At 51.1% G+C, this 19,241-nt stretch overlaps 1 protein-coding gene across 4 annotated transcripts in view; it reads left to right on the plus strand.

Moving 5' to 3' along the window:
- The window catches only part of GRIK4 (glutamate ionotropic receptor kainate type subunit 4), a 241,290-nt gene that overhangs the window by 156,319 nt on the left and 65,730 nt on the right, over window positions 1-19,241 (plus strand). For all 4 annotated transcript variants that reach the window (XR_008462996.1, XM_054176047.1, XM_054176046.1 and 1 more), the window contains exons 4-7: window positions 1,702-1,799; window positions 5,063-5,228; window positions 10,571-10,749; window positions 16,296-16,349. Coding sequence is in view for 3 of the 4 variants with exons in the window: in XM_054176047.1 (XP_054032022.1) it covers window positions 1,702-1,799; window positions 5,063-5,228; window positions 10,571-10,749; window positions 16,296-16,349 (497 nt within the window). In the remaining variant the exon portion in view is untranslated. The remainder of the gene's footprint in view (window positions 1-1,701; window positions 1,800-5,062; window positions 5,229-10,570; window positions 10,750-16,295; window positions 16,350-19,241) is intronic.

The following is a 19,241-nucleotide window of genomic DNA, read 5'->3' on the forward strand; positions in this document are numbered from 1 at the left end:
CAGTCACTTGATGCCAGCTGAGCAAATGCAGTTTTGTCTGTCAGGGGAGAGAAGAGCAGGTGAAGGGCCTGGAGAATTAAATCTTACAAGGAGCAGGTGAGGGAACTGGGGTTGGTTAGTCTGGAGAAAAGGAGGTTGAGGGGAGACCTCATTGCTCTCTACAGCTCCCTGAAAGGAGGTTGGAGTGAGGTAGGAATCAGTCTCTTCTTCCTAGTATCAGGTGATGAGAGGACATGGCCTGAACTTGCCCCAGGGTGGTTTAAATTGGGTTATCAGGAAAACTTTCTTTACAGAAAAAGTACTCAGGCTGCCCAGGGAGGTGGTGGAGTCACCATCCCTGGGGGTGTTCAAGAAAGGTGTGGGCATGGGACATGGTTTAATGGCCATGGTGGTGTTGGGTTGATGGTTGAACTCAATGATCTTAGAGGGCTTTTCCAACTGGAAAGAAATCCATGGCTCCATGATTCTTTGAGCTGAGCATGTGGTGATGCTGAGGCAGATCTGCTATTGCAGAATAAGTTGTAGGCAGCACATGTCCAGACCAGCCTTTCCAAGTCCAGGGGTTCAGGCATGAGGGCTTCTTGCCTTCTGTTCATGAGGCTTTGCCTGTGCAAGCTGCTCAAAGGGGATATGGTTGACTGGGATAGCAGCAGGGAGGTGGCACCAGCTGGGTGTAGTCCTTGGAGTGCTACTGGGCTAAATTTGTGCTGTGAATTAAAAGGGCAGAAGGTTGCAGTTTAACCCAGGAAGCTTGAGAGGAAGAGATTGAACTTCTGCATTTTGTTACGGGCTTTTGATTGTTCTACTAACCTTGGTGGCACAGAGCTAGGAGATTAACTACTGCCAGGGAAAAGAAAGAAAGAAAAACAACAAATGAAAATCAGCACCAGGAGCCTGGTGATTAGTGCTGAGCTCTGCAGAGGATGAGGGAAGAAATTCAGACAAGTTTGTTTGCTGCTGGCTGATTCCCTGAAGCTAGGTCACTGCTGGCTTTAGCAACTTCCAGAGACTTCAGTTGATGTTTTATCTTGGAGGAGAGCAGATGGAGACAAAAAGGAATGTTAAAAAAAGAGACAGGGTCCCACTTTGGAGTCAGAGATGAGGCTTTAGGGAGAGTTCAGGTGGGATTTAGAAGGCTTGGGAAAAGATGGAGGAGAGAAGGGTGTCACAGGCACTATGAGGACTGACTGAAAGAGTTGGGGCTGTTTAGTCTGGAGAAAAGAAGGCTCTGAGGTGACCTTATTGTGGCCTTCCAGTATCTGAAGGGGGCTACAAGAAGGCTGGGGAGGGACTGCTCAGGATCTCAGGTAGTGATAGGACTAGGGGCAATGGAATGAAGCTGGAGGTGGGGAGATTCAGGCTGGAGGTGAGGAGGAAGTTCTTCCCCATGAGAGTGGTGAAGCCTTGGAATGGGTTGTCCAGGGAGGTGGTTGGGGCACCGTCCCTGGAGGTGTTTAAGACCAGGCTGGATGAGGCTCTGGCCAGGCTGATCTAGTGTGGGGTGTCCCTGCCCATGGCAGGGGGGGTTGGAATTAGATGATCCTTGTGGTCCCTTCCAACCCTGACTGATTCTATGATTCTGATTCTAATAAAAGCCAGGAAGTGTGAAGGAGGCATCTCTATGTCCTTAGGTGCAGCAGGTAGTGTCTGCTGGAAGCTGAGGATGAAGTCTAACTCATGTTTCCTCTCTGGTGCCTGCAGTGTGCCAGATTCTCCCCAAAGGGGTGGTAGGTGTCCTGGGACCTTCCTCAAGTCCAGCCTCGAGCTCTATTATCAGCAATATCTGTGGGGAAAAAGAGGTAAGTGGAAAAGTTTCCTGTCTGAGTAAGTCTATGCCCACACACCCACTGACTTGGTCCCAATGCCCTTGTGTCAGGGGCTGGGAGGGGTAGTGCAGGAGCCCTGGCTCTTCCTCCCTGTGTTGCACAGCAGGCCTGGGGTAAAAGCAGAGCCAGTCACAGTGGGTGAGGGATGCTGGAGAGATCCTGGCCTGTTCCCCAGCCCCATCTTCTGCACATTGTCCTTCAAAGTGCAGACACTCTTGGTGGGCTCTGGTGGCAGCAGTGCTTCCCCACTGGTTGCTGCAGGTGTTTAATTTACCAGTAGACCCAGGAACAATGCCTGCTGTGGTGCATGTCCCATGCAGAAAGGCTTTCTGCAGCCTGAAATGACTTTGAGACTGTGGTGCCCATGCCAAGTCCCAGCTACAGCTGCACAGCTCCCTGCAGCTTCCAGCTCAATGCTTCCTTCAGCCTCTTGCAGTTCTTGTTCAGATCCGGTGCTCTGCGAACGTGCACCTCTCCTTTCCCACCACACACCCCAAACCCTCTCCAGCTGATGCCCACAGGCCACCTCATCCCCAGTGTGTTCTGTCCTTGTGCCCCAGCTGCGAGGCAGAGCAGGGACATTGCCCCCAGCAGACAGAGGTAGAGAGATACCTTCCTATGCTACTTTAGGAGCTCCTTGGCAAGGGTGACTTGCTGTGGTCACCTGCTGGATCACCTTTTCCTGTGCCCCACTGTGGCTTTTGATGAGCAGAGCTGACAGCTTGGTTTATTGCCCCTTCTCCTGATGCACAGATTCTTGCATCTTCCTTCTCCACTTTCTCTCTCTGTTCTGCCAGCCTTCTCCTTTTCTGATCTGTATCACCTTTTACTTCAGCCAGCTCAAACTGTATCCCCACTGGCTGAGGGCTGCAAAAGCCTCAGCTTGCCCTGGCAGATGCTTATCCCAGCCAAAGTTCCTGGATGTGGACATGACTTTGTGCACACACTTGGAAAGCTGCACCCTTTTCTGTTTGCTGCTGCTCCACCAATGCAAACCCTTTTTATCTGTGTCCAGACTGTGTGCCTGAATTAGTATTTTATAAGCCATGAGCCATCTTACACTGATCTGGCTCTGCTCATGGGATAGGATAAGAAATTGAGCTCTTCTCTCACAGTTCAACCCTTTTAAAGCCAGATAAAATCTCTGAGCCTTTTAGTAGCCTCTGTCTGGAGCCCAACCTGGAAAGAGGAGAGTGCCTGGAACTGAGCACTGTAAATAACTTACATTCACAAACGACTGCTCTTCTTTGTTCCCCGAGAAGTGTTGAAGAGATCTTTTAGACCTAGTGCTTAGGGCTGCGGCAGGATGTGTCTCCTGGGAGTACTTTGCAGTGCTTCCTCCAGTTAAATGTCCCAGACATGCTCCATCCCAGGCAAAGGCAAGTCTGCAGTAAGAGACTGTGTGTGTTTCTGCCTGAAATTCATATTCAGCCTGAGTCTCTGCTCTGTGTCTCTTCAGTTATTCTTTTTATTTTAGGTTTTTTTGTCAGAAATGAAAGGTGAGTGCCACTGCACTCCTAAGGTATTTGATTCTCAGTCTTGATCTCAGCTGCCCTCGTGGTGATGTAAACCTGCAGCAGCTCCCTGTGATTTGTGTCTGAGGAGCACCAGTTGGTGCTGCTGTGTTAAAGGTGATCCAGCACCCAGCCAGAGCCGTTGTGCTTGCAGCCATCCATCAGGTAAAGCAGAGTGTCCCATCTGACCACCGAGGCACCGAGTGGTGGTCACCAGGAGCCTGCGGTAAAACTGAGGGATGAACTTGTGCCTCTCAGCCTTTGGCACACACACTTCCTTCCCTCCTGCTTGGAGAGGGGCATTGTGCTGGGACAGAGCATTCAGAAAGGAGAAGGAGCCTCCAGGACCAAACGTGAGGTCTGAATCAGGGCAGTGATCAGCTCTGGGGGCTTGCAGGAGCTGCCATGGTGGTCACTGCCCTCACCTCTGTCTGCCTATCTGTCTTCTCTGGTAGCACATGTTGCTGCACATCTCAGACTGCATCTAGCTCCCAACAGTGGTAATCCTGCTCTGGTTAAAGGAGTTTGCCTTTCACCTGCAGTCTGCCTCTCTCCCTATTGACAGAGCCCACAGCAAGGGCTGCAGATTGGAGTCAAGGCAGATAACAGCTCAGTACTCTTTACCTTTCCTATTGCTAACCAAACAACTTACGCTGTCAATAAAGCAGCCATCACAACCCACTAATGGCCTTTCCCGAGAGGCAAGAGATGGGAAAGGACTAATAATGGAGGAAAAGAGGACTTGACACTCCTGCAATGAAGCTGCAGCAGATATTTCCCTTTCTCTGTGTTCCATTCCTTCCAAACAATTCCCTTAGCAAAAGGAAAACAATTTGGCTGAACCCCCAGTGTCTGAGCTTGGTCTGCCTGCCCACTCCTTCCCTCCAGGTGAAACCATGAGGTGTGTAGCAGAGACACCTTGGAGGGAGCCCTCAGGCTGTTCCCCTGTGCTTCCTGTCCCCAAATTCCCTGGGAACAGCATCCCACTCTCACCTCCTGCCCCAAATTCCCTGGGAAGAGCATCCCCCTCCCACCTGCTGCTCCGCTGCCTCGCTGACAAGAGCAGCATTGTTGGACTCATGGTTGCAGTCCCGCTGGAGCTTGCCTGCTGCATGGCCACCTGTTAGCTCTTTGCTGATCAAAAAAGCCCAAAGCTTCTGGCTGCTGCATCTGTTCCTCTCTCTCCTGAGCCTTACCAGAGCAGGGTCAGCTTGTTCTTCCCTTCATCTCTCCTAATTACCTGACGACAAATGGGTTCTGCAGGCAGAGGTGGATTTGCAGCACTTCGTCTATCCAGCACACGGCGAACGGCTGAGGGCCTCCAGCATGGGCTGTGGAAGTCCCTGCTGCCTGCAAAGCCTCCCCCCAGGAAGCCTGCAACAAGTGTGGGCCCAGCTACAATTAGTGCCCCAGCTAATTAGGTTGAACTCCTCCAAAATGGTTTCCTGTACTGTAACCACAGCCCCCATTGCCTTTCTCTGAGTGGCCCAGCAAGACTTTTCCTGATCCACTCCTTCCTGGGGCTTCTTGTTGCTGCAAGGATGATTTTCCTGTGCTACTGCACACATCTCACCCTCCTCTCTTCACTCAGCAGTTATTGGGGTCCCTCACTTGCTGCCTGCTGTGCATGTCCCACTAAAGATCCTTTGTGGTGGATTTAGCTGCTTCTGTTTCTTTTTCTTCTTGAATTCTGTTTTATTCTTTCCCTCCTTCCTCACTTAGGTTCCTCACTTCAAAGTGGCACCAGAGGAGTTCATGAAGCTGCAGCTCCAGCGGTTCACCACCCTCAACCTCCATCCCAGCAACACTGATATCAGCGTGGCTGTGGCAGGGATCCTGAACTTCTTTAACTGCACCACTGCCTGCCTCATCTGTGCCAAAGCTGAATGTAAGTACTGTGTCCAGCTCTGGGCCCCTCAGTTTAGGAAGGACATCAAAACACTTGAAGGTGTCCAGAGAAGGGCAGTAGGGCTGGGGAGAGGCCTTGAGCACAAGCCCTACGAGGAGAGGCTGAGGGAGCTGGGGTTGTTCAGCCTAGAGAAGAGGAAGCTCAGGGGTGATCTCATTGCCCTCTACACTACCTGAAAGGTGGTTGCAGCCAGGAAGGGGTTGGTCTCTTCTCTCTCTAACAACCAGCACCAGAACAAGGGGACACAGTCTCAAGCTGTGCCAGGGGAAGTTTAGGCTGGAGGTGAGGAGAAAGTTCTTCATGGAGAGAGTCATTCGTCATTGGAATGTGCTGCCCAGGGAGGTGGTGGAGTCACCATCCCTGGGGGCGCTCAAGAGGGGATTGGATGTGGCACTAGGTGCCATGGTCTAGTCTTGAGGTCTGTGGTGACAGGTTGGACTCGATGATCTTTGAGGTCTCTTCCAACCTTGGTGATACTGTGAGGTCATTGCCAGGCTGGGGTCAGCTGCCCCTTGCTCCCAGTGCTTTCTATTCCCTCTCTTCCCCGTTTGGTGCCTGTAGAAGGTTCCTCAGGCAGTGTCTGAGAGCTGCTTTGCTGTTGCATCTTGGCTGGGGTGGCACCCTGGGCTCTCCTGGTAGTGGTGCCAGGGTCTTTTCTGTTGGCAGCAGGTGGGCACTCGATCAGAGAAGCCCAAAACAGCACCTTGTTTTCCACCTTGTTGCCCTGTGGAGGTGTTTGTGGTGTTTGTGGGAGGAGGAAAGGGTATGAGGAGAGACTTGGCTGCCTTCTGTTTGACAAGCTGAAGGGTGTTTTGCTTGCACAGATGGGGTTTTGAAATGGGAAGGGGAAAAAAAAAGGCTTAGGCTTGTTTCTGGAGATTATATTAGCCAAGTAAAGGGTGGGTTTTTGAAATATGCTTTTCCCAAAGCCACGTGCAGTTGGTGGCCTAAAAGCAGGACTTGATTAATAGTCAATCCACTGCACACCCTCTTGGGCTTGCAGCCATACATCTGTCGGTAATTGTGCATCTGGGTGCTGGAGCATTCACCTCAGCAAGACCACATTCATCTCAGCATAACTCTCTTAACATGGCAGGAGCAGGCTCTGCATCATTACAACTACCTGAAGGGAGGTTGTAGCCAGGAGGAGGTTGGTCTTTCCTCCCAGGCAAGCAGCACCAGAACAAGAGGACACAGTCTCAAGCTGTGCCAGGGGAAGTTTAGGCTGGAGGTGAGGAGAAAGTTCTTCATTGAGAGAGTTGTTAGCCCTTGGAATGTGCTGCCCAGGGAGGTGGTGGAGTCACTGTCCCTAGAGGTGTTCAAGAGGGGATTGGACGTGGAACTTGGTGCCATGGTTTAGTAGTCATGAAGTCTGTGATGACAGGTTGGACTTGATGATCTCTGAGGTCTTTTCCAACCTTTCTGATTCTATGATTCTATGATCATGGTGGGTAGAGAGTGAAGTGTGTCCTGTGCTTTTTAAGGTCAATGTGTAGGCAGGTAGCTGGTATCCAGCACCCACATCAGTCTGGGTTTTATTACCCTGTAGCCAGATTCATTAGTGCTGGAGTTTGCCATGCAAACAGACCCAGGAGTGGAGCTTTGCAAAAGCATCTGGATCCTGTGTGAGCTCCAGGGCTGCTGGCAAGAGCTTTGCAGTCTGTGACAGTGAGGCCAGGTACAGAGGAAAAGCAGCATCCTTCCCAGCTAGCCCCTGGGCAAACTTCACACCACCAGCTGTGCTAGTCACACAGTGTTGTGGTGGACTCCTGCACGGGGCCAGAAGGAATAAGAGTGTCTTTGCCTTTTCTTTTTCCTTTATGCACCCTGAGGAGACCACATCCCCCAACTGATGTCAGCCAGTAAATTGCCTTCATTAAGCATGCTCACATTTACCCCAGCAGAGGACCTGACCCAAAATGATGCAATTAAAATCATGCAAATGCTCTCCAACGTGACTTCTAGGGCTGACATTTTTCATTGTCTGACCTTAAGCCAAAAAGAAAAGGAGGAAAGGGGGGAAAAAAAAGGGGGGGGGGGGGGGGGGGGGAAGAAGAGATAATTAGGTTTTCTCACCTAGCATGCAGCTTACTCACAGCTCTGTCCTCAAGCTGCTGCCAGGCATGGAACACACAAACACACCAGCAGGGCACCACACCTCCCTGCCCTTCTCCCCAGTCCTGTGCCAAGACAAGCAGGTGCCTCCCATTGAAATATGGATCCCTCCCTGCTATTCATGTGATTCTTGATGTAACTGGAGCCAAACTGCTTGCACCTTTTGACTCAGCCCAGTTTAGTTTGTTCTGATATTGCTTAAGAACTCAGTATTAAGGATAGGATGGGATAGGATAGGATGGAATAGAGTAGAATAGAGTAGGATGGAATGGGATAGGATGGAATAGAGTAGAATAGAGTAGGATGGAATGGGATAGGATGGAATAGAGTAGAATAGAGTAGGATGGAATGGGATAGGATGGAATAGAGTAGAATAGAGTAGGATGGAATGGGATAGGATGGAATAGAGTAGAATAGAGTAGGATGGAATGGGATAGAATTAATCAAGTTGGAAGAGACCTTAGAGATCATCACATCCACCCTATCACCCAACACCATCTAGTCAACTAAACCATGGCACCAAGTGCCTCATTTAGGATGTGCTGTGCAACTTGACCCAAGGAAGCAGTGAGATGGTTGCCTTTCATGCATCCTGCTCTTTGTGCCCAATAAGGACCTTATCTGAGGCAGGTTTGGAGCTCTGACTACAACAGGCTGCAGAAAAGGCATAATCAGCACCATGTAGGAGCACAAGCTCTCATTTTCCCTTAGGACAAGCAGGGCTTCTAAGCACAGTCCTTAAACAACTAACTCCTGGTACTCTGGGCTTTCAGAAGGTTCCCTGGAGGCAAATAAGGGGAGCATAGGAGCTGTGTGAAACTCTGTTTTGAGGGATGTTGTTATGTGGATCCCATGAGGAAGAGGCATGGCTGCTTTGGTGTAAGTACAAGGCTGTGTGATGGGACTCTTGGGTCCTATCCTGTCATGCTCATTTTATCACTGTAAGGTGTCACATCCTTCCCTTGGGGACCAACTGTAATTTCTTCTGGCAGGAGCAGAAAATGACCCTTAAAATCAATGAACTTAGGCCAGCCTAAGTGTAATGCAGTGATGAATAGAATAAGATATTGTGACTCATTTTCTCAGCGGGGTGGAATAATTAGCTGCTTTATAAATTGCTCTCAAGTCCTTATGTGGAAGGCTTTGTGTGATTCCACAGAATCTTTCACCCAAAAAAGGCAAATGCAGGGGGGCACAGCCTTCACAGCAGCTATTCTGTAAGCTCTGATTGTCAGAGGGGAGGAAACAACCCAGGGCACGGAGGTCAGAAAGCTTGTGCACACCTAAGGGCCAGAGGGAGATGTTTGAAGTGCTGCTGTTGGGTCTAAGAGCGAGGCTGGAGGATGGGAGTCACCAGTTCTCTTCCCAGCTGTTAGGGTCAAGGATTGCACCAGCACAAACCCAGTGCAACCAGGAAAAGAAATGATGGTCCCCCTGGGTTTTGATCAGAAGAGCTCAGAGAGAAGCAGCTTGTCTCTTCTGAGATTTTCCAGGTCCTGCCTTTCCTGCTTCCCAGGGACATTCCTTGGCAGTGGGCTGTAAGGTGTGCCAGGTGTTTGGGAAAGGAGGCCATGTCTGCAGAGAGCTAGAGGGTGGACTGCTTCTGCCAGCTCCAAACGTTTGCATAAGGACAGGATAAATAAAGCAATCCAGAACAGGACTTCCCACTGGCCAGCTCGAACCAGTGGCCTGCCTCAGGGTGTAGCTGTGGTCCCTGTAAGACTGTTCAGACAGCACCAAACAGCATGTGCCTGACAGCTTCCCTGCACAAGGTGCTCCTCCTTTTAGCACTTCAGAGTTGCCAGGAGGGTTCTACAAGCCCTTGCTCCTGCTTGGCTTGCTGAGAAGCCTTCTGAAGTGCCAGTCTGTCAGCAGGAGCAGCTCACATCCTCCTGTCATCAAACAAAGGGGAAATCTCTTCAGATAATAGGAATTTGCCTCCATATGCCAAAGAGGAGCTGCAAGCAAAGGCCTGATAAGGCTACAGGTAGGATCTGACATGCTGTAAATTATAGTTTCCTTGAGCCAGAGAAGGAGATCAAACAGAGCAGCAGAGGTGCAGGTGCTTCATTCTTCAGCACAGAGCTGCATGAAGAGGAAGCTGAAAGTCTGATGTGAATCACAAACTCTTAGCAGGCAGCAGAGGGATGCTCTGCAGTTTGCAAGATTAACTTGCAGCTGAGTTACACCAACCCTTGGTGGTAAGGGGCAGGACCTAACTCTGCTTCTGCAGGAAATCTCCCAGCTTAGGGCAGCCAGGCCTTTTCCTTCAGCCCTGTCCAAAAGCCAAGTCTGAAATTGAAATCATTGTGGGGAAATAAAAGGGCAAATTCCCATGGGTTTTGGGGGGGGTTGGTTGGTTGGGGGTTTAATGCAAGTTAGAAAGATAGAATAGAATAGAATAGACCAGACCAGACCAGACCAGGTTGGAAAAGACCTTCAAGATCATGAAGCCCAACCTATCACCCAACACCATCTAATCATCTAAACCATGGCACCAAGTGCCTCATCCAGGCTCTCCCTAAACACTTCCAGGGATGGTGACTCCACCACCTCCCTGGGCAGCACATCCCAATGGCCAATCTCTCTTTCTGAGGAACTTCTTCCTCAGCCCCAGCCTAAACCTTCCCTGGCACAGCTTGAGACTGTCCTCTTGTTCTGGTGCTGCTTGCCTGGGAGAAGAGACCAACCCCCACCTGGCTACAACCTCCCTTCAGGGAGTTGGAGAGAGCAAGAAGGTCTCCCCTGAGCCTCCTCTTCTCCAGGCTAAGCAACCCCAGCTCCCTCAGCCTCTCCTCACAGGGCTGTGCTCCAGACCCTTCCCCAGCCTCATTGCCCTTCTCTGGACACGTTCAAGAGTCTCAATGTCCTTCTTAAATTGAGGAGCCCAGAACTGGACACAGATCTCAGGGTGATTACTGTTATGTTATGAGCAATGTTATCTCTTCTCAAGTGGCCTTTGGGACCACTTTCTGTCTGGAGAATCAGCTGAAGCAGTTCCACTGTTCCCCCTTTGCCGCTGGCCCAAGCAGCAAGCCTGCACTGCAGCCCCAAATCCTTTCCTTAGCAGCACACAGACCTGCAGGGCTGCTTCCTACCAAGGATGAGAGTGGGCCACTGGAGAAGTGCTGTTTGATCTCAGCATAAAACTTCAAGCTGTCAACTTGGTGTTTTGGGTTTTTTTCCCCCCTCCCTTTTATTTGAAGGCCTTTTAAACCTAGAGAAGTTGCTCCGGCAGTTCCTCATCTCCAAGGACACTCTCTCGGTGCGGATGCTGGATGACAGCCGGGACCCCACCCCTCTCCTGAAGGAGATCAGAGATGACAAAACAGCCACCATCATCGTCCATGCCAATGCTTCCATGTCCCACACCATCCTGCAGAAGGTAAGAGTCCAGGAGGCGTCACAGTGCTGAGTGCTGCTGCCCGGCAGTGCGAAGCTGCCTCTTGAATCCTCCCGAACGGAGGGATGTGTGTTAGGATGTTGCAAAGGCAATGCAGAAGTCAGGATTGCAAGGAGAGGGTTGTTGAGGGAATAGGAAGGAACTTTGCTGGCCCTTCTGAAAGGCACTGGACATTGTGGCTCCTGTGCCAGATAGAATCATAGAATCAATAAGGTTGGAAAAGACCTCAGAGATCATCAAGTCCAACCTATCAGCCAACACCTCCTGACAACTTCAGGCTTCAAGTGCCACATCCAATCCCCTCTTGAACGCCTCCAGGGATGGGGACTCCACCACCTCCCTGGGCAGCACATTCCCATGGCCAGTTACTCTTTCTGTGAAGAAATTTCTCCTCACCTTGAGCCTAAACTTCCCCTGGCACAGCATGATTAGGATTAAACGTAAGAGTAGGCAGTAACCTCCTGCCTCCTGAGAATGGGACACCAGCATCCTCCAGGTTGCCCAAGGAGGTGGTAGAAGCCTCATCCTTGGGGGTTTTGAAAGGCCAGGCTGGATGTGGCTATGAGGAACCTGATCTGGTGTGAGGTGTCCCTGCCCATGGCAGGGGGGTTGGAACTGGCTGACCCCTGAGGTCCCTTCCAGCCCTGACAGTGCTGTGATTCTATGATTCTGTGATAATGGGGTGTAAAAATTCCTGCAGCAAGGCTGGAAGTGGTCTCTGCTGAGAGGGGAATTGCCACTGATGGAGTTGCTGGGGAAAACAATTTGCAGGGTTCTGTGTGTAGGAGCAATGGTTTAATTGCTCTGAGCTGCTGTGTTTGCTTTCTACAAGTGGTGTGTGTGTGGCTCCTGTTGCCCTCAGTTGTGGAGGGCTGCTTTGGGCTCTGAAATTACTCAATCAGTGCAGTAGTGTTTCCTTTTCTTTTTTTTTCCCCCTCTCCAAGTAAATTTCTATTTTTTTTTTTGCTTCCCCCCCCCCCCCTTATTTATTTTAATTTTATTTCTTTATGGTCTTATTAAGAGAGATTTTGATTTTAACCCTGTGTATTTGTAGCTGCTCTCTTGCTGCAGATTTGAGCTTTTTGATAGCCTGCTTCAAAACTGAGCAGTGGCTCCAGGTGGAGCCCAAAGTTGTGTGGAGTTTCCCACACCCTGGAAGGAACAAGAAGTACTTGGTGCCATGGTCTAGTAGGCATGAGGTCTCGGGTGACAGCTTGGGCTTGATGATCTTTGAGGTCTTTTCCAACCTTATTGATTCTATGCTTCCTGAATGGAGGCAGGATCCAAGCAGTGGGATCCCCCCTTTGGCTGTTGGTGCAGGCATTACACACAGTGTCCTGGCTGCTGTTTCAGGGTCATTCAATGGCCAGGATAGGATAGGATAGGATAGGATAGACCAGGTGTGGTAGGTTGAACGACCACACCAGGTTGGAAGAGACCTTCAAGATCATCGAGCCCAACCTATCACCCAACACCATCTAATCAACTAAACCATGACACCAAGCACCCTATCAAGTCTCCTTCTAAACACCTCCAATGATGGTGACTCCACCACCTCCCCAGGCATCAGTTTTATCCCTCCTGACAGCCAGCAGCAACCATCAGTGCTGGTTTTTATTGTTCTTTCCCCTCCCTCAAAGACTTCTATTCCACTGCTTGCAGTTTTGCAGGTTTGAGGTTTTCTTGGGGCCCCTCTGTGCAACAGTGAGGTGTGTGGTGTGGTATTTTTGTTGTGGTTTGTTTGTTGGGGTTGTGTTTTTTTTTTTCTCACCTGGTCCCTCTTGCATGCTGCCTGACTGCTGAGGGCTGTCCCCCTCCTCTGTTGCTATAGTGACTTCCCACAGGCACACAGCAGTGCTCTTTGGGCACCTACAGTCTGCTTTCCTGAGCATCCTTCTGCCACCACTGATAGAGATGTCAGAGATTGCCATGATTTTTCAGCAGCTCAGTAAAAAGCCTAATATAGCCTTCCTGGCTGGAGGATTGTAGGAATGGAAGGTAGTAAATAATGAGCTTCTCATCTGGTAACTTCTTGCAGCTCAGGAGGCTGAAAAGTATTTTCTTTCTAGAGGTGCAACCAGTGGAGGGAGTGAGCTTGGGGTGAGCAAGTTGATGCATCCTTGGCTTCTGCCCACAGGTCACAGGCTCACAGAATGCCAGGTTGGAAGGGACCCCAGGGATCATCTGCTCCAACCTAGAAAGGTGATAGTGGAGTTGAAATGAGCTGGCCCAGCACACTGTCAAGCTGAGTGTTGTGTACCATAGGGGAATCCACTGCTTCCCTTGGGAGATGCTTCCAATAGAATAGAATTAACCAGGTTGGAAAAGACCTTTGAGGTCATCAAGTCCAACCTATCATCCAAAACCATGGCACCAAGCACCCCATCCAGTCTCTTCCTAAACACCTCCAGTGATGGTGACCCCACCACCTCCCTGGGCAGCACATCCCAATGGCCAATCTCTCTTTCTGGGAAGAACTTGTTCCTAACATCCAGCCTGAACCTCCCCTGCCACAGTGTGAGACTGTGTCCTCTTGTTCTGGTGCTGCTTGCCTGGGAGAAGAGCCCAACCCCCACCTGGCTTCAACCTCCCTTCAGGTATCTGTAGACAGCAAGAAGGTCTGCCCTGCCTCCTCTTCTCCAGGCTATGCAACCCCAGCTCCCTCAGCCTCTCCTCACAGGGCTGTGCTCCAGACCCCTCCCCAGCTTTGTTGCCCTTCTCTGGACACCTTCCAGCAGCTCAACATCTTTCCTAACCTGAGGGGCCCAGAACTGGACACAGGACTCAAGGTGTGGACTAACCATCAATGTCTGACTGTTCTCATGGGGAAACATTTTCATCTGGAGTCCAATGGGCATCTCCCCCAGCAGTAACTTGACCTCATCACCCCCTGCCTTTTCCATGGGACTCCTTTTATAAAGGTCACCAAAAGCAAGGAACCTGCACTCTTAGTTTGGAAGTGCCTCGTGTCAGGACCATTGAGGAGGCCAGTCCTGGCCTCAGACAAGGAGATACATTGCAATTGCTCATTTCTTACCCTCCACATATGGTCTGGAGACACTTGGTTGCTTCCTAGATTAGCAGCCTGTCCCTGCTGCCCACCTGCTCGGGAGCAGAGTGAATGGATGGGAGCCGGGCGCAGGAAGCGCTGTGCTGCTCGCTTTGATTCCCTGCCCTTGAAATCAAATGCACTGACTTCAAAGTGGGTCAGAGAGAGAACTGACATTATCACTGTCCCCAGGAAGGGGAATGGGTGCCAGGTTTTATTGTGTAAGGGCTTAAAAAGATGAGGCAGCTGTCTGGAGAGCTGGCTGAAAGGCAGGTCAGCAATCCCCTCTGGAATCGTCATGATTCGGTCAAGTGCCTTCCCTGTGTCAGTTTTGCCACCTGTGTAAGGGACAGAGTGACAATGTGCAACCAAAGGGCTGCACACAGCCAGACCTGAGCCACCAGCTAGCCCTCTGTGGGCATCCAAAGCTTTCCTCACTGCCCATCTCCTCGTGTAAAGAACAGGCAAGAACAGAGAGTGGAGCAATCCAAGCCTCCTCTTCTCCATCTTTCTTTCACTCACTTTCTGTTGTTGCCATCCTTCAGGTTTTGGGGGATATAGAAAAGGACTAAAACCAAGTAAAGAGGTGCTGGCCTGGGTCCTTCCCCTCCCCTCTGCTTCCAGTTCCTCTGTGTGGTCTGAGGCAATGGAAAAGCCTCTTTGCCAAGGTCTGGAAGCATTATTTGAGGCCAGCTGTGCTTGGCAGTGGAACACAGACTTTCAGGAGGATCTGCAGATTAATCTCCCACTTTCCTGATCATCTGTTCCCACAACCAACTCCTCCTTTACTGAGAGCTTGGGGTTTTTGGGAAAGAACTTCAATGACCTGCTCTGTCATCTGTAGAACAGATCATCCCATGGAAAATGAAAACAAAAAACCTGTGTGCTTCTCTCTGTATCTCCATACACTTTTGTCCTCCTCTCTGCCCAGCCTGCTCCAGTGACCCTTGGAACAATCTTCTCCCAATGTCTGCAGCCTGGGTCCTGCAGCTCCTCAAGCTCTCAGGTTCAGAGCAGCTCCAGAGCCGACCTGGGCAGTGCAGAGCTGAGTGGTTGACCAAACCAGGGTGGATTCAACCCAAACCAGCAACCCTTCAGCATCCACCAATCCTCTGCATCGCTCTGGGTCTCTGAAAGCTGTCCCAGGGTAAATCCAACCTTCTGGAGTCTCCTCAGACCCCACCTGGGCACCTTCCTGTGCCAGCTGCTGTGGGTGAAGCTGTGTAAGCAGTGGGCTTGGATTCAATGATCTCTGAAGGTCCCTTCTAGCCCTCACCAGGCTGTGATTCCTCAGTCTCCATCTCTGGAGACATTCAAACCCCACCTGGCTGTGGTCCTGGGTGGTCTTCATGTTTCTGTGAGCATCACAACCCTGTCTAAATGCTGGAGAAGAGAGAGAGTTACTAGGGTCCATTCATGCTAATTAATTTGCAGGGCTGGAGCCCAAATCTGATACATGAGGGAAAGCCACCAGCCTGATGCTGTAACTCTAGCAGGGCATTTTATGCCTTGCTCTCTGAATCACAGTGTTTGCAGCGCAAGGAGGCAAGCCCTGGGCTCTCTCCACTGCTGCTTTCCCTCATGTTCAAAAAGATGTTGGTAGTTGAGCAGGAGCAAAGCAGCAATCCTCACCCAGCCTTGCTGTTCTCCAAACACAAGGATACCTGGGGAGCTCCTCACCCCAATGGACTCTGGAGGCCTCAGGCTGGGGCTGCAGGACCCCACCTTGCCTTGCTTAGGGTCTGTGCAGCCTGTTGCTGTTGGGGGTACAAATGGTTTTGCTTCCAGTGGGCATCTTCCTTGCAGGTTGTCCTTGGCAGGGTGCACCCACAGGATGGGGCCAGGTGCAGGAATCCTCAATGTCATCTTGCCCCATGATGTAGAGGGAGCAGAGAGCCACAGCTTCACAGATTGCCTTGGGTTGGAAGGGGTCCTCAAAGGTTATCTTGTCCAACCCCTCCTGCACTCAGCAGGGAACCTGCAACTACCTCAGGGTGCCCAGGACCATATCAAGGCTGATCTTGAATGTCTCCAGGGATGGGGTCCCAGGCACATCCCTGGGCAACCTGTTCCTGTGTTTCACCACCCTCACTGTGCAGAACTTCCTCCTGATGTCCAACCTAAATCTGCCCTGCTCCAGTTTCAAATGGATGGCCACTGGGACCCAGAGCTGCACCCCATGCAGTGCCAGGTGGTTGGTCCCTGCCAGGCAGCCCCTGTGCAGGTGCTTTGTCAGTGCTGTGGCAGAGAGGAAACCTCAGGTAAGCTCAGACCTGCTGGAAAAATTGGTTCCCCAGACTTTAATTTCACGGGTCAAATTGTGCTGCTGTGTCCCACCCTTCCCTGCCTGCAGGAAGACAGCAGTGCTTGCACAGAGTGATAAGGATGAAAAAGCAACTGTGGCCCAGTCTCTGCCTTGCTGGAGTGGAGATTGAAGATTGTCAGGCTCTGGTCTAATCTCCTTTCCTCTCCTTCACAGGCAGCTGAACTGGGAATGGCGTCTGCCTATTACACCTATATCTTCACTAATCTGGTAAGACAGTTTCCTCGCCTTTTCTCTGCTGTGCATGTGGAGCCATGTTAATGGGAGCTGATCTCCCCAGCCCTGGGAGCTTTGGGAAAGAGCTCTGTGCCCATGGAGCAGGGCATTTGCAACAGAGGGGGTGGGGAGGGAAAGAGAGGTGTGCCCCTGCAAACCTTAGTGTCAGTCACGGAAAGTCCTGGCCCTGCCTTTAGGAGGGGGAAGCTGTCAGGTGCCTAGCAGCAGCCAGCCAGCCAGAGGCAGGGGCTGTAGGCTCTGCCACCAGAGCAGCTGCAATGAGGGGTATGGGTCCTTGGGAGGCACCAGCAGATGGTTGGGTTCTGACTGATTAAGGCTCAGGAGGGTCATGGCGGAGGTGCCAGCCCCCAAGCCCCTTCCTCACGCTGGGATAAGGGCAGGGCAGGCTGTGCTGGGGCTCTGGGCAGAAGGCAGAGCAGCCCTGTGCTTGCCTGCCATGCCTCTGAGCAGGGCTGTGTGAGACAAAGGAAGGATGATGCCATAAATGTTGAGAGGCAGAGCAGGGTATATCTTCAGCACGGCCCCCAGTGATTTGGCTTTATAGCTACTAATAACATTAATGGGGGGATGGTGCAGTTAAATCCCCGAGCACTGTGCTAAACAAGGAGTGATGGGGCTTAGGCAGCAGCAGGGGGAAACCCAAAATAAACATCAGAGAAGCTTCCCTGGCTGCAGCAGCTACGAGGCTCCTGAGCAGGCTGCCTTGTGGTGTGGGGCAAACGCTGCCACCCTGGAGACCAGGCACCTGCCCATTAATGCTGGTGTGGACATGATGGAAACCTGAGTGTGGCTGGATGCTGAAGTGGAGAGGTGCCTTCCAACCCCAAATGATACTCACATTCTCCAGTTTCTATTAATATTTATGCCAGGGGGGGTTGTGTGTGTGTGTGTGTGTGTGTGTGTGTGTGCCAGGAAAGCCGAGAGCTGAATCACGTTTTGTGTTTGGGTGGGAGAGAGACAGCAATGGATGGAGCCAAGTGGGTAGGCAGGAGAGCTGCAGTGGAGAGGAGGAGGAGGAAGGAGTGAAACAGAAAGGTTGAAAGCCAAGAGAGCAATTGGGGCAGAGAATGGGAAAAGAGTAGGGAAAGGAGATGTTAGAAGAGAGGGGGGAAAAGAGAAAGAAGAAAAGCCCCAAGCTTCCTACCTGAGCTAACAGCATTCTGAGTTCTGCTTAGTGCTTGATCCATTGGTCCAAGCCTTTCTCAACAGCAGTCCAGCAAGAGCAAGCCTCACTGCTCCTCTCTGTGCTCATGCAAACGACTGGCACCAGGCAGGAAAGGCAAAGGAAGGAGTGCACCTGGAGGGACCAGCCAGAGACAGACACTGAGGGAAGAGCTGTGCCCTTTTAGGAGGTGAAGGTCACTTGTGTCAAGGCAGTGGTGCTGCTCTGTGATTTCTCACCCCTCAGTGCCAGCCCTGAATCAGTGTAACTGCTGCTGGCAGAGCTGGTAAGGGATTTGCCATCTGTCAGATCCTGCTCACAAGGCTAAACCACTGCAGTCACCTCCCAGTCCCAGTCAGTGGCTTTCCTGTTACCATCCACTCCCAGCCACTGTTTCGTGTTCCCCTTGCCGTGGCTGTGCATCCCACAGACTAGGACTGTGCCCACAGTCAGGGTTTTCTATCTACCTATCACCAGCACACTCTGTGCCTGGATGGGTAACAGGATAACTTCCAAAATTAAGCTTCCCACTGCACCCCACCTCTGTCCAGCTGCAGTTGAGCATGGGTGTGATCATAGAATCAATAAGGTAGGAAAAGACCTCAGAGATCATCAAGTCCAACCTATCAGCCAACACCTCCTGACAACTAAACCATGGCTTCAAGTGTCACATCCAATCCTTTTATGAACATCTCCAGGGATGGGGACTCCACCACCTCCCTGGGCAGCACATTCCCATGGCCAGTCTCTCTGGGAAGAAGTTTCTCCTGACCTCCAGCCTACACTTCCCCAGGTGCAGCTTGAGACTGTGTCCTCTTGTTCTGGTGCTGGTTGCCTGGGAGAAGAGACCAACCCCCACCTGGCTACAACCTCCATTCAGGGAGCTGGAGAGAGCAAGAAGGTCTCCCCTGAGCCTCCTCTTCTCCAGGCTAAGAAACCCCAGCTCCCTCAGCCTCTCCTCACAGGGCTGTGCTCCAGACCTCTCCTCAGCCTTTTTGCCCTTCTCTGGACACCTTCAAGTGTCTCAATGCCCTTCTTAAATTGAGGAGCCCAGAACTGGACACAGGACTCAAGGTGTGGCCTAACCAATGCCGAGTACAGGGGCAGAATGGGATGAATGGGATTGGGTTGGAAAGGACCTTAAAGATCATCCAGCATTTGCTCCAAGTCAGGAGGTGAAATTTGTTTTGGAAACCCATTCATCTAGTGCAAGGCAGTTATGGCAGGTGAGAAAGAAATTAATTGTGTTGCCATTCACTGTCACAGGATATTAATCTGTTTACCCAGGCTATTTTGCCACTTAGTCCCAAAGACAAGCTCGCAGCAGAACTAACTGGATTCTTGGCAGGGACCATTAAAGAAAGGTGACACTGGGCAAAACCTGGGCAGATGGAAGAGGTGTTTAAGGAAATTAGTAATATTTAAATGGGAATGAGAGATGGGAGTGAGCAATGTAGACTAATAAACCTGGAGGGATTATCGAGCTCCTAATGAACCCTCTGAGGCTTTGCAATCACTGCCTAATAGAAAAGATAAAATCAGAGTGAGCTGCTGTCAAGGGGAGCAAGCAAAAATATGGCTTTAGATGGAGGGAGAGCTCATCAGAGGGCAAAGAGACAGGCTGTGGAGCATTGAGCTGCTTGGGGATGGGAAAATATTTCAGGGGATTAAAAAAACCCCCACCCATAAGAAAAGGGGGATAA

Source organism: Dryobates pubescens, chromosome 34 (assembly GCF_014839835.1).
Source record: "Dryobates pubescens isolate bDryPub1 chromosome 34, bDryPub1.pri, whole genome shotgun sequence".
Lineage (NCBI taxonomy): Eukaryota > Metazoa > Chordata > Aves > Piciformes > Picidae > Dryobates > Dryobates pubescens.